The sequence below is a fragment of the Xenopus laevis genome, chromosome 7S (genome assembly GCF_017654675.1).
Source record: "Xenopus laevis strain J_2021 chromosome 7S, Xenopus_laevis_v10.1, whole genome shotgun sequence".
NCBI lineage: Eukaryota > Metazoa > Chordata > Amphibia > Anura > Pipidae > Xenopus > Xenopus laevis.
Window position 1 is genome coordinate 15,744,838 of NC_054384.1, and position 15,798 is coordinate 15,760,635.

At 40.3% G+C, this 15,798-nt stretch overlaps 1 protein-coding gene across 3 annotated transcripts in view; it reads right to left on the minus strand.

The window, feature by feature from the left end:
- Positions 1 to 15,798, minus strand: part of LOC108697397 (exocyst complex component 6) — a 159,117-nt gene that overhangs the window by 76,490 nt on the left and 66,829 nt on the right. For all 3 annotated transcript variants that reach the window (XM_041570914.1, XM_041570912.1, XM_041570915.1), the window contains exons 13-17: positions 13,168 to 13,265; positions 10,014 to 10,119; positions 8,654 to 8,763; positions 4,399 to 4,510; positions 1,724 to 1,858 (exon numbers count right to left, since the gene is read on the minus strand). In XM_041570914.1, coding sequence (XP_041426848.1) covers positions 1,724 to 1,858; positions 4,399 to 4,510; positions 8,654 to 8,763; positions 10,014 to 10,119; positions 13,168 to 13,265 — 561 coding nt within the window. The remainder of the gene's footprint in view (positions 1 to 1,723; positions 1,859 to 4,398; positions 4,511 to 8,653; positions 8,764 to 10,013; positions 10,120 to 13,167; positions 13,266 to 15,798) is intronic.

Below are 15,798 nucleotides of genomic sequence, written 5' to 3' on the forward strand. Positions count from 1 at the left end.
AATTTTGTTGTATGGGGCCCCACAAATTCCTCCAAACCCAGTTTGTAGTTTAATGGTGTTTGTATTGTGGAAAAATGCTTCATGGTTGACCAATATGTGACCAAGAATTAGCCAGATATCTATTGAGCAGCTTTAAATATCTTGCTACACAAAGAGTTGGGTTAGAGTTGGATTGGGCCGACGGAACACTGGGAAAAAGTCTGGTGGGCCCGTCGACCCTGAACTGCTCTCCTTGCGATTGCGGCCACAAAGGAGAGAACAAGCTATGGGAAAGGGGGTTACAGCAAGTATACTTTAAAGGATCTGACCTCACTATGGGGGGGTTAGGGGGCCCTGAGGTGGCAGACCTAGTGGGCCCCCTAGTCCAAAACTGCATTGGGTCATTGATGTAGTACTCTATTATGTCCCTGTTATGCCCAAAGACCCCTATTATGATCTGTTTGTTGGCCTAAAAGTTAAGCTGTTGCATCTGCCTGTCTACCGTTAAAAATCAAGTGCAGTTGCACTAAATTATGCAGAAAGACCCTGGAGCTACTGCCACCTCCAAACCAGGCCGTTGCTCCCAGGGTCCCTGCGGCACATGTCAATAAGCACATGACACTTGAATCGAACACACACACTACTCTTGCGCCAAACGCCGGAAATGGGGCAGTAAAAGGACAAGTAAAACGTTCCATGCGTCCAATTTACAGCAAAGTGCCAGTGCGTTTATTTTGATGCCTTGCCTCCAACTGCGTCAGGTGCAATGGCCCCTTGCGACCACAACAATGCTGGAATTCTAGGAAAATGCTGCATTATGTGATAGAAACATGGCGACTGTGCTTGAAATTACACTTTTCTTATTGCACTTGCAATAAGTATGGACCCTCAGGTGTCTATATAAATGTGGCCCTGACCTGATGAAGAGTTGTTGTAGACCAGGGGTGTCCAACCTGCGGCCCAGGATGGATATGAATGCGGCCCAACCTGAACTTCCACCAATCCAGGAAACGTCATGTTGCAATGTCCCGTACAGAGAGCTTATGTGCGTGGTCGCTAATTGTGTGCATGTGTGCTTTAAATTTTACATGGGGTGTGTGGTGTGTGGCTTCCTAGAGCAGGAAAGCAGTTAAGTGAGCATTCGGTTACTTACAAAGGCAGGTAAGCATTCTTCAGCCGTATCGCCCGCTATGCTAGGGATATAGCCTACATTTGTGAGCAACTTTTTTCAAGAATGACCACACTAAGAGTAAAATTAGAAACAAATTTTCTGATGAGCACCTTGAAAATTCACTGAGAATTGCAACTACTTCCATTCAACCAGTTATTGATACATTAGTTTCTCAAACACAATGTCAAAAATCTCACTAGGTTTATGATACCCTCTTTTCTTTTACAATAAAATAAATCAAAAGTTAGCGTTAGTGTTTGTGTGTATTTCGAGTGTGGCACCAGAACATTTTTCTTCTTCTAATGTGGCCCAAGGAAGCCAAAAGGTTGGACACCCCTGTTGTGGACAATGCTATTCATTATATAACTGGTTGAAATGTAAAATGCTCCTGGATCATTTCCATCTGCAACGCAAGTGAATGAAGAGCTAATCTCCCCATTTAACAGCTGCTGGATACCGTTGAACTTTGTTGAACTGGATAATTCCCCTGTTAACTGCAGTCGGGCGCTGTGGGAATACTTTCTCCACCATCAAGAAGTGCAGCTTTTTCTGTAATGGGATTATTGGACATACCTTAAATGTAGACAGTCCATAAAGTCTTGTCGTGTGCACTGTTTCAGGTGAAATATTTGTAATATTTGTGATAAACTCCTCCAGGTATTTACAGGCTTGCTCCAGGTGTGTGGTGTTGATGATGATCTGCACTAGCTGCAAAGCACAAAATACATCCGGCATGAGACGTGCACCACCCAAGGCCCACCTGATTTTCTTTTAAGCTTTTGTCCTTCCAGACATGAATGGCAATACATGGCAATTAGTGTATTACAGGCTGGAGCTGATGGTAATCATACACTTTCAGTTCAATAGAGTTCAGCACATTTCCTTTACACACAGGCTAGACCCACACAAAAAAACTTTTCTGTTGAATAAAAAAATATGTTACAAAATAAGTACAGTGCTTGTTATGTTTTCCCTGCTACACGTTATACCTCCCTATTCCTATTTTTTGAAGGATTCTTATAGGGCTCCATTCTAGTTCTCGTTAGTGTCCACTGCACTGGGTGCCACAAATGCCCACCTGCACCACTGATACGCACTCTAGGCCAGGGATCCCCAGCCTTTAGAACCCGTGAGCAACATTCAGAAGTAACAGGAGTTGGGGAGCAACACTAGCATGAAAACTGTTCCTGGTGTGCCAGTGCCAAATAAGGGCCATGATTGGCCACTTAGTAGCCCCTATGTAGATTGGCTACCTACATTGAGTTCTGTTTGGCAGTACAGCAGGTTTTTATGCAACCAAAACTTGTCTCCAAGCCTGGAACTCAAAAATAAGCACCTGCTTTGAGGCCACTGGGAGCAACATTCAAGGAGTTGGAGAGCAACATGTTGTTTGAGCCACTATTTGGGGATAACTGCTCTAGGCAGAGCTCTAAGGGCTGGGACACACTGGGCGATTTGAAGAGACTTAGTCGTCTGGCGACTAATCGCTGCAACTTTCCGCGACCAATCTTCCCCAAATGCCTCCCCTCGCTCTGCGCCTGGCTAAAATGAAAATTCACTCTGCGCCTGGCTAAAATGAAAATTCGCCTGCGCTAATCACACGCATCGATTTGTTTTCCGAAGTTGGCCAAAGTTTCCTCGTGAGGCAATTTCGGGCGACTTTGGAAAACGAATCACCGTGTGTGATTAGCGCCGCCGACTTTTCATTTTATACAGGCGCAGAGCAAGGGGAGGCATTCCGGGAGAAAAGTTGTGGCGATTATTCGCCAGGCGACTAAATCTCCCCAAATTGCCCAGTGTGTCCCAGCCCTAAAGGGCTAAACTACACGGGAGATTTCTGTGAGTCTGATTTTATCTTATCTTGCCATGCAACTGCAGTCCCATTATTTACTTACCCATTCAAGGGCATCCGACTTGTAGGAGACAATCTCTCGATCCAGCACCATCTGACAAAATCTCCTGTGTAGTTTAGCTACCACTAGCCCTAAGTCAAACTATACAGAGTTTGTATAGAGTTGAGCTTCCACTGCTAGAAATGCACCATACCTCCTAACTGTACCAGTAGGGAGTAACAGCACCAGGAGGGAGCTCCGGTATGGGCAGCCATGTTTTGGCTCGTGCATGCACGTGATGTCATAAGCTCATTATTGCACTGGTGGGGGACAATTTAAAAAAAAAACTACTGTTACCACCAACCAGAGTGCATGCTCTATCAGCCTGCACCTTTGGTTGGGGATAATATTTTTTGCCAACAGGTGCCCTTTAAGCTGTAAGTCTCAATTTTAAATAATTACAACTGTATCTTTGCTTATCCTAAACTGTTACAAATGTATCTAAGTGCAGGTGCACTTTGTTTTGGCCTCTCTGCCAAAAACCCTCTTATTATAATTACATTTCAGAAACTCTGGACATTTTTTAAATAAATAAGACAATTCCATCTTTATTAGCAAAACTGTTATAACAGATAAAACAAGGCCCTAAAACTCCTAGAAATGTGCTCAAACGATCAAAACTGCAAAATTTTGTAAATTGGAAAAGGTAATTTGGGGCTGTGGCCATAAAATGGACATAGTCAAAAAAAATTGCTGCGGTTAGAGCAGCAGATCGTTTTTGTCCCTCTTTGCATTTATCAAGTGTTGGGAAGTATGAATTCATGCCTAGAGTTCTCATCTGTGCAATAAATCCCAGGCCTTCTCATTTTATGTCCACAAACACGTGCACCTGAACTCACTGAACTGATTTATCATTTTCTTTACAGTAGATTTTCCTTCTTCCTGAGTTTACTGACAATCCAGTTCCCAAAGTGTTTCAAATGTTTTAGACTTTGCACACTAGGCATATGTTTAGTCTGCACCAGGGGGGCCGTACAGATCTGCATCAATATAAATTGCTACAATTATAATTCAGTGGAAGGTACCAATCTATTCTTCATCAGAGCACCCAGTTAAATGTTATCCACTGTAAAGTGTAACCCCCGGGGGCCAAGCTGATGGCAGTATACTGAATAAAGCTCCTCTCACACATACAGAAGCAGACTAGTTTTACTCATCAGGGATAGCAATAGTAATCATTTTCCCATTACTGACTGATATCATACCTGGCTCACAACTTCTTATATAGAAAACATGGTATAAACTCTCAGCCATATTTCTGAGTCTAAGGCAGCAAATACCTGTTCACCCCAATTCGCCTTCTCCAAAATATATCTATATTTGCTTGCTTACTTCTGCATGTATAAATTGAATTACCTCTGTTAAACCTATGTGAGGCTTTTTGATGACATTCTGCAAACTGCCGCTCAGTGTCCTGGTGAGAAGCAAATTGCTGGATTTTCGAAGCATGTCATCGATTTCCGTGGAGCTGAAAGAAAAGATGATACCCTTCAACAAGTCTGTTCAGAGACCAATAAAGCACTACAGGTATTTGACCTGTTATCCAGAATGCTTTGGACCTAGGGTTTTCCAGGTAAGGGGTCTTTCAGTAATCTGGATCTCCATACCTACTTGTGACCTGCTGTGAACTGGGCAAATGCCCCTAACTTTTGACTTACCCCTCGGTGCAGATTTACAGCATCAAAGTTCATGGGCGCCATCTTCTTCAGTCTTCATCGGGTCTTCTTCTGGCGCTTTGGCAATTTTCTTGACTTTCGGCGCTTGTGCTGTTGCCAAAAACCCGAAGACTGCTCCAACTGCTGCGTCGCTACGGAACTTAATTCTTGATGAAGACCGAAGAGAAGAAGATGGCTGCCGTGAACTCCGATGCCGTGAATCTGCACCGAGGGGGTAAGTAAAAAGTTAAGGGCATTTGCCCGGGGTAGCAGCTAGGCTGGAGGGAGTGGGGTCTATATAGGGTAGGGTTTTTTAATAAGGGGTTTACTTCTCCTTTAAGGGCCATTTCCATCAATGCAGTAATCTATAGCAACCCATGTTAGTTCTGTGCAGTTAGATCAGCGACGTATGGCTTCTTCTGACTACTGCTCCTAGAATTTGGCTACATATGCACAAAACACACCCCTGGTCATCCTTTCACTGTTACATAGTAGCTGAGGTTTTAAAATAATCACCCATGTCCATCAAATCCCAACTACAGTTGAAAATACCGATAAAATTGCTTCCTAACTTCAAAACACGAACTGATCCTTGACCAGCACTATGATAGGTAGAGGGCATTACTACCAATGGCTTTCCATTGCTTCCCTTGCTAAAAAGGTATCCTACCCTTTTTTGAAACTATCTTATATACCTGCCATTATAACCACTCCAGGGAGAGAAGAATTCTACAACTTCACAGCTCTCATTGTAATAAAAACCTTTTCCCACCCCAGCGGCTGAAAAATGAGCCCCATCAATTGTCAGCGAGACGTACACACGAGTGATGAGGGTGACTGAGAAATGGCTTCGCAAAAAATGTGTTTCTCGATCTCAGCACTTCATTTAGATGCTGCAGACTGCACTGGCTTCCATCCGTCCACACGGATTGCATTTCAATCTATTGCTAATGACAGTCAGTATATCAATTTTTTGTGTCTGGTATTAAAAAGGTTCTGATGGCAACCTTACACTGGACCTTTATTTGGATTGTTAAAGTGATATTGCTTCCAATCATATTCTCAACCTGATTTTACCTTAAAGGAGAACTAAATCCTAAAAATAAATATACCTAAAATGGCATATTTTATATACTGAATTTACTGCACCAGCCTAAAGTATCAGCTTGTCAATAGCAGCAATGATCCAGGACTTCAAACTTGTCACAGGGGGTCACCATCTTGGAAAGTGTCTGTGACACTCACATGCTCAGTGGGCTCTGATTGGCTGTTGAGAAGCTAAGCTTAGGGGTCGTCACTAATTATCCAGCAGAAAATGAGGTTGGTCTGTAATATAAGCTGATGCTACAGGGCTGATTATTAAATTCTGATACTAATTGTACTGGTTTCTGTGCTGCCATGTAGTAATTATCTGTATTAATTACTAATTGTGACATTTCTATTCTATGTGTACTGTATATTGTGAGTGGGTCCCTAAGCTCAGTAAGTGAGAGCAGCACAGAGCATGTGCAGTGAATCAGCAGAAAAGAAGATGTGGAGCTACTGGGGCATCTTTGGAGACACAGATCTTTACTGCTAAAGGGCTGTGGTTGCCTTGGGCTGGTACAGAAGCACAAGACATAATGTGCAACATTTCTAGCTACTTCTTTAGTTAGGCTTTAGTTCTCCTTTAACCAAACATTATTTTAAAAGTCACTGCCTACCAAGGGGGGGCTTTACAGTCCAACCTGCTAAAAATGGCACAGGGAATCAACTTAAAGTAATGTGGACTTAAAGGTGTGTGTGCAAATAACGCAATTAGTGCTTGTGTACGCTGAGCACTTTCTAAACACCGGAGCACACTTTTTGCTTTACTTTCAACCACCATGTGAACGGTCCCCTCTTTCGGCTCGGTTGTTAGCAGCCACTTTTTACATATGTTTTGTTAGCAAATATTTACAGGTTAGGCCAAAAGGTTACTCGTTAATATGTGTAAATTGCACTCAGTGCCAATTAAAGATGTGTGAAACTGCAGTCATTTACATCCATTAAGAGATAAGAATGAGAAGATAAACTGGCAATGGCTGATGGATCCTGTGTTTTCCAGCTGAGAGTGCAGCTGGGAGCCTATCTCATTTAAATCAGCCCTGGTTAAAAGGCAATCAAATTGAAATTAGCAGGACAAAGGAGCAGGTTAATCTGTTCACGGATAAAACAAAGCAAACACTTTACGTGACAATGCCGGGTTGCAGTTTCAAGCACAAATTTACAAATGACGTTGATGCTGAGTTCAATTACCTCTCCCATGAAAATCCGCGGATTCAAGTGCATGCAGAGTGAAGTATAACTTCCTATACTGTGAGAGACTTTAGGATTCGCCATGCAGAGTATGTTATCTGGGGAATCCAATATTTCCTTTGCACCTTTAACGTCCGGGTCAGGACAAAGCCTGTTGTGATAAGGGCAAGATAAATGGGCTTAACTGCTGGAGAACAGTTTCATGTAGCTTTTCTGTTTGGGGAATGAGATAGAGAAACAACATCCATGCAAATGAATAGTTGTCAGATGTCCCTAATTCCTTGGGACACTTATAATCGGGATCCTTTGACTTTTGAGGTTTTGTTTCAGAATAATTCTTTTTAACATAACCAGCTGCAAGGAAGTATTTTAGTATTCCTCACTCAAAGGGGCAAATTTACTAAAGGGCAAAGTGACTAACGCAGGCGAAAATTCACCGATTTACTAATGGTCGCTGGCGTAACTTGGCTAGCAAAGGAGATAGACATTTTTCTAAGTCCCAAAAAACGCTGGCGTCTTTTCCTTTTTTCAGGGTGATAGGCTGCAAAAGAGCGTAACTTTTTTTGGGGTAACCTGCTTCCCCCCTATATTTCCTAACATATGGCACATAAACTATACAATGGGCTCATGTGTAGGGCAATATAACAAACTTTATTTTATCTTATTAAGGTTTCCCAGGCTTGTGTAGTGTAATGTATTTGCTGCAACATATACGTCCATTCAACTTCCCGCCGTATGCTAATTAGCCAACACTAGAGCAACACTAACTTCGTTTCGCTGGGAGCAGTAACGCTAGCACATTTTAGTTTGGCGCCCTGGAAGCAACTTTGGATTTTAGTGAATTAGCATTGTCATAGAACATATATTGCTTGAAAAAAAAACTAAACTAAATGCTATTTCTTGAATTTAAATAATGAGATTGCGCAAAAAAACAGAAATCTGAATGTTGTTGAGTGGAACAAAATGGAGTCGATGGGCTCATGTGCTCAGATTCACTCAAATCTGCATCTCTATGTGCCAAATGTGCAACCCTGCCCCCACTGAGTATAATAAAGGCCCCCATACATGGGCCGATAAAAGCTGTTGACAGACCAAGTCGTCATCTTATTGGCCCGTGTGTGGGGCCATCCGACGGGCTTCCCTGATCGATATTTGGCCGAAAGTCGGGCAGATCTTGATCGGGCAGTTTAAAAAATCCCGTCGGATTGCGGCCGCATCTGAGCGTTTATGTGGTCCCGCGATCTGACTGCCCATTTCGGATGCATTATGATCTGATCGTTGGGCCCACGATCGGATCAACCGAATATTGCCCACCTCAATGTGGGCATATCGGTTAGAGATCCGCTCCTTTGGCAACATAGCTAAACGAGTGGATCTCTACATCTATGGCCACCTTTAGGGCCTTAATCGTTGCATGGTCTGTCTCTTGAGGATAATATGCTGCCTTCCGCACAAGATAACAAATGCGAGGCATCCGTCTGTTAGCTTACAGGCGCAGATTTCAGTGCAAATGAATACTTTCTCTCTTTCATGAGAAAATCTTCCCCGTGTGCACACTGACACTGTGCTTGGCAGCGAATCCCATTGTCTCCGCTGTGTGACCCAAGAATTAAGACATTACAATGATTTCATGAGGCCAATTTTAAGAATATATATGCAGCAGCATTGCCAGCCCTTACCTTCTATGGAGTGACTCGGAGAATTTAAGGCTTGCGTAGATAAACTCTTTCACCTGCGAGTAAATCTGAGGAACTGACTGAGATATCGGAAGTTTCTTTGGAAATGGTTTCTAAGGCAAAGAAAAGCAAGTGCCTCATTAGTACTTTGCGATATTAAAGGGGTTGTTCACCTTTATGTTAACTTTTCATACGTTATAGAATGGCTAATTCTAAGCAACTTTTCAATTGGTCTTCATGATTTATTTGTTATAGTTTTTTATTTTAAATTTAAATGGAGGTCACTGACCCCATCTAAAAAAACAAAGGCTAAACATTAATTGTTATTGCTTACTGTTCATTCTATTCATGCCTTCTGCTAATCATATTTCAGGCTCTTCACATTGATGCATTGTTGCAACACGATTGCTGAAAATGCTGAACTGGAGGGCTGCTGAATAAAAAGCTAAATAACTAAAAATAAACCACAGTTTTGCAGAGGATGCTTGTCTGATTTAGCCATACATTAGGGAGCCTTCCCAGTTCATATCTGACTGCGCCCTCATCAGATATTAATCAGAGAGGCCATAATTCTGGTGCCCCGCGCAGGACATAAAGTTACCGAAAATGCTTTCCCACTGACAACAATATAAATAGCTGGTGGGGTAACATACAAGTCGCTTTGGGATTCTCACATAGTCACGGTTTTCTCAATTTAAGGCTACTTTGGAATGCCTCAGCAACTTGTAGGTCTCCTCACCGGTTATTTACATTATTGTCAGTGAGAGGGAAACAAGGAACGTTCTGTCTTAGCGTAGATTTATTATCCCATGTGTCAGGGCCCTAAACAAACTCTTCTCTACACTATAAAATTTCATTTCTGAACCAGCAAGTGTATTTTTTTTTAGTTGTAATATAGGTGTGTAGGTGCATCTCAGGTCATTTTGCCTGGTCATGTGCTTTCAGAAAGAGCCAGCACTTTAGGATGGAACTGCTTTCTGGCAGGCTGTTGTTTCTCCTACTCAATGTAACTGAATGTGTCTCAGTGGGACCTGGATTTTACTATTTAGTGCTGTTCTTGGATCTACCAGGGATCTTGTGTTAGGGAGCTGTTATCTGGTTACCTTCCCATTGGGGATGATATCACTCCAACTTGCAGCACAGCAATAAAGAGTGACTGAAGTTTATCAGAGCACAAGTCACATAACTGGAGACAGTTGGGACACTGACAATATGTCTAGCCCCATGTCAGATTTCAAAATTAAATATAAAAAAAAATCTGTTTGCTCTTTTGAGAAATGGATTTCAGTGCAGAATTCTGCCGGAGCAGCACTATTAACTGATTCATTTTGGGAAAAAACAGTATCCCTTTAAGCCAGGGTACCTTATCAGTCTCTGTGTCCTGGAACGGAAACTTGCTGATAACATTTCTGTATTCCACCTCGTTAGCTACAGGAATAGGACTGTAGTTATCTGCTTCAAAAATGTTCCTGCAGTAAGAAAAAGAGATGCCGGTTACTATACATATGGGAGATCATATCACAGGCTGCTACAAGATAATCTAATCTAATGAACAGAAACGGGCAGATTTATCAAAGGTCGAAGTGAATTTTCGAATTGAAAAAATTCGAATTTTGAGGGTTTTTTTTGTGTACCTTGACTAGGGAATAGTCCAAATTCGATTAAAATTTGCATGAAGTTCAAAAATTCGAATATCAAAATTTATCATGTACTGTCTCTTTAAAAATTCGAATTCGACCATTCGCCATCTAAAACCTGCCGAATTGCTGTTTTAGCCTATGGGGGACCTCCTACAACCTATTTGGAGTCAATTGGTGGACTCTGAAAAATCTAAGTTTTTTTGGGGGAAAACTTCTAATTGAATTCAATCGATTGCGCTATTCCTTCGATTCGTACAAATACGATCGATTACAGACCTATTCGACCAAAAAAAAACTTCGAAGTAATTTTGGTTTTGAATACGAATTTCTTCAATTCGAAATTCGACCCTTGATAAATATGCCCCAAAGTGTAATGGCTGTAATGGCAAAGTGCTGTGTGCCGTGATAACTGCACTCACATGACTCTGTGTGCGTAATCGACTCAATTCTTTGTATATAGAGCGTTATGAAATTAAAAACTGGGGTTTTCCATGACTGAGCAGAAACTGCATTGACGTACATGTAATCATAAAAAAAACTCCACATTTAAGAAGTAAAAATTTACATTTTAGAAGGACAATTGGTGACACAGCATAAGACAAAGCTACTTTGTACAAAAGGCAGGCAAAAGAGTTGTGTCCGGCTCTATCATCTGGTTGAAAACAGTGGTGGACAAAACACCCCTACCCATCGGACCTTGCTCCTAATAATGATTGAAAAGCATGCAAGCTCGGACTGGCAATATGTGGATTCTGGTAAATGCCAGAGGGGCTGCTGTAAGATGCCATAGAAAGTCAATATTTAGTTGGCAGTGGGGGGATGTATTTTGAATGCCAGTTCAGACAGGTCTATCTGTCAGTTTTGTGTGCATAATACGGGGCGCCTTCCATTCACTAATACTGATACTAAGACTGATGACAAGTGGAGAGGGGTGTTGTATCTACCACTCTGGAACACATGACTATGGATTGGCAAAGGGGAGTAAGTAGCTGTTTTTGGTGCAGAGTGGTGGGATAGGCAGGGGTTGGTGGATGTGATGGGCCCTTGATTAGATACCTGGTGGGACCCCGGGTACCCCAGTCCAACACTGCCTGTCTGCCATAGCCGATAGTGAGGTATCTGGAGATGCCCAATGAAGAGAGATCTGTGTTTGGACTAAAAGGCCACTGTCCATCTCCATATTTAAAGCATACCTCCCACCTGTCCCGTTTTCAGCAGGACAGTCCCGCTTTTGACAGCTCAACCTGCAGTCCCACGTTTGTACTGAAAGTCCCGACTTTCTCTGCACTGAACAGCCAGAAAAAGAAACAAAGTTTCTAACTTAATTGGCTTTTGGCAGAGAGCCCAGAACAGCCACCAGGTGCAACTAAGATACTTTTGTAACAATTTTGAGATAAATAATTGTAACAATTTAGATAAGGAGGACTCAGAGCTTAAAGGGCAATTCACCTTCATTAGCAAAACTGTAATAACTGGAAAAAAAACCCACAGAAATATGTTCAAACTTTCATAACCTGCCAAATTTTGTAAAATGAGCATGGTAATTAGGGGGTGTGGCCACAAAAATGGGCGTGGGGAAAACCAATTTCTTTTTGTCCCTCTTTTCATTTCCAAAATGTTGGGGGGTATGTTTGAAGTGATGGGAATGAAACAACGTTCAACTGAATGAATCTTTCCCCCATCCTCATATGCAAAGCTGGAAGCCACTTATCCGAACAGCCTTGATGTTGTAACAGCCATTAAGGGAATCTCCACCCAACAGTTTTTGCATAATAAAAGAAAATGTCATTCAGAACCAGAGAACAGAGCGGGATAAACACACACTGCTTTCAACTGCAATTTCATTTACAAATAACTTTAAAAATACTTTAAAAATATAATCAAAGTATTTTGGAAAGTTGCTTACATTTATATTTTCTATCACAATGGGAAAATTGTCATTTGGATGGAGATTGCAAAAAATGATATAAGCACACTTTATTTTCCAGGGATTGACATGCGCATGCAAGAAAAGCTTCTGTGGATCTTTAATCGGCCAAACAAAATGAATAAGATTCCAATTTATTCTTCTGCGAATTCTAGGAGGCTCTTGCTGGAGTCAAAAATATTTATGGAAATGGCTGTAAAAATGTGTTTTGTGGATCTTATCTAAACATTGAGGCTAACAATGATATAAACAGTATTGCTGCTAATGTACAGGGAAGCATTAAAGGGATACTGTCATGGGAAAAAATGCTTTTTTCAAAACAGTTAATTGTGCTGCTCCAGCAGAATTCTGCACTGAAATCCGTTTTGGAAAAGAGCAAATAGGTTTTTTTATATTTAATTTTGAAATCTGACATGGGGTTAGACATATTGTCAGTTTCCCAGCTGCTTCCTGTCATGTGAATTGTGCTCTGATAAACTTCAATCACTCTTTACTGCTGTACTGCAAGTTGGAGTGATATCACCCCTAATTTTCCCCCCAGCAGCCTAACAACAGAACAATGGGAAGGTAACCAGATAGCAGCTCCCTAACACAAGATAACAGCTGCCTGGTAGATCTAAGAACAACACTCAATAGTAAAATCCAGGTCCCACTGTGACACATTCAGTTACTTAAGTAGGAGAAACAACAGCCTGCCAGAAAGCAGTTCCATCCTAAAGTGCTGGCTCTTTCTGAAAGCACATGACCAGGCAAAATGACCTGAGATGCACCTACACACCAATATTACAAGTGAAATAAAACACTTGCTGGTTTAGGAATGAAATTTTATATTGTAGAGTGAATTATTTGCAGTGTAATTTACAAATCAAAAATACAGTATAAAGTTCATGACAGAATCCCTTTAAATACTGCCCCTCTATCTAATTCATAAATTGGCATCTTTTTCATACCTGAATATCCCTGCCCATTTTTTAAGCAAGGTTTCATTGTATCTGTCTCTTACTTCAAACAGAAGATCAAACAGTCGAGTAACAGGAAAACCAAAGCCCTGAAAAGGTGATAAAACACAAGAATTAGCACGAGGTGCTTCTGGATAATGGAGATGTCTAGGTTATATATGAAATTGCTGAATAAGAGGAACAATAAACACACACAATTTGATCTGCAGGAACAACTCATTTGTCATTCAAGTTATTTTAAATAAAATATTACGTTAAATGGTTTTATTTGCACCAAAATGTACTTGAAAAATTCATTTTTGTTTGGTTATATAATCAAACTGCATACAGTGATAAAATGGGGCATTTAAAATAGATTTAGTTAGATTGTAAGCTTTGCAGGACAGGACCTCCTCCCCCCCTCCAGTGTATTTTACAGGGGAAGCTCACCTATACAAAATATATTGTTGTTATTTTGTACCCCACACATTCTGCCATTTTAAGTTTCCTTCTAGTTTTGTAGTGTTTTATTTATTTTTTTCTCTTTGCTCCAGTTTAAAAAAATTGGCCCCAATCCTAAATTAGCTTCTGCTTGTGCTACTTTGCTTTTAAAACTTAAATATCATTAAAGGGGATCTAAACCCCCAAAATAAACTGATGTAAGTTACATTCATTTTCTAATTTTAGCCATTTCTGAAATATTTGCAATTTTTAAACTGCTGATACAGGGATGTAATTAGTTAGTCGAAAAATTGTTATCCAGAAAGCTCTGAATTATGGAAAGACTCCATTTTATCCAAATAATTCAAATTTTTAAAAATGATTTCCTTTTTCTCTGTAATAATAAAACAGTAGCTTGTACTTAATCCCAACTAAGATATAATTAATCCTTATTGGAGGCAAAACCAGCCTGTTGGGTTTATTTAATGTTTATATGATTTTCTAGTAGACTTAGGGGCACATTTACTATGGGTCGAATATCGAGGGTTAATTAACCCTCGATATTCGACCATGGAAGTAAAATCATTTGACTTCGAATATCGAAGTCGAAGGATTTACCGCATTCCGTTCGATCGAACGATCGAAGGAAAAATGATTCGAAGGATTTTAATCCATCGATAGAACGATTTTCCTTCGATCACAAATTACTTAGAAAGCCTATGGGGAAGGTCCCCATAGGCTAACATTGGTGCTTGGTAGGTTTTAGGTGGCGAAGTAGGTAGTCGAAGTTTTTTTAAAGAGACAGTACTTCGACTATTGAATGGTCGAAATTTTAGTTGAATCTTTCGATTCAAAGTCGTAGTCGAAGTAGCCAATTCGATGGTCAAAGTAGCCAAAAAAAACTTAGAAATTCAAGGTATTTTGCATTCTAATCCTTCACTCGAGCTAAGTAAATGTGCCCCTTAACATATGGAGATCCAAAATCCCGAGAGATCCGTTATCCGGGAAACCCCAGGTCCTGAGCATTCTGAATAACAGGTCCCATTGTGAGCACCACTAAACATTCACAAAAACACCATTTTAAACACTTTTCTCACTATGTTATTTAAAAAAAAAATTCAACCAAACTCCCAAACCCAAATCCCCTTTATTTAGCAATAAGTATTCACGAAACAATTGGTGCAAGAAAAATTTGTATCATGCAACTTTTTTGAATTGACACTCAAATTGCGCAAATTTTTCACGTAGTCCAATCAACAACTCCAATTTATCAGATTATCGAACGAAAACCAGCGAAAAAACGATTGAGAAACCTGAAGGTAAAAGACATGTTCCAGTTGTAAAAAACATGTTTTACATGATTTCGACAGGTTTTAGCTGGAGTATTTTCGGGTTTAAGCAGCTTCAGAGCATAGTGAATCTCAAAACATTCTAGTTTATTTTTTCCTCTAAAGATTTTAATTTTTCCCCTTTTAAAAACCCAGAAAAAACTGAAGTTTATTAAATAGGCCCATCAATAGCCTCATATTTATCAACAGAAGGCACTTTATTAATTATAATATTTATTTTATTAATTTTATTTTATATTATTACAATATTTATTTTATTACAAGTTTCATGGGACAGAAATGTCATCACTAAGCACTGCTTATAACTGATGACATCACTAAGCACTGTTTATAAGGATATCATGACTCTTGTGTATATTATATTATATATATCAGAGGTGACATTTAGTTTCCTTTATAGCCAATGACAGGAACCTCTTTGAGAGGCAACAATAGAGAAGGCTGAAAAGCAACAATAGAGAAGAGTCCTCAGCCTCAGCAGCCCCTACACCATGAGTTATGGAGAGATAACAAGGAAACACAGTTCTTTGAATCTCATTTACCTCTTGAACAGTAAAGGGTACAGCAGCCCTGCACACCAGGGAGCATCATTTTGAGTAAACATATTCGTAGAGAAACCATGGCATTTTTTTTTGTTGTTTTTTTCTTTTTAACAAAATGAGTAACACTTATTTTAAGATTTGCATTGTGTACTTTGTGCACAATTAGAATTATTATTAGGATCTCACTAAAGCTATGCTCCACATTTTGGAGGGTGGTTATGTGCCAATTTTAAAATGCTACCTGCAGGTATATGCCATATTCAACTATTTCTTATTGACTGCAGGTACTCTGTTCATGATGAACCCATACC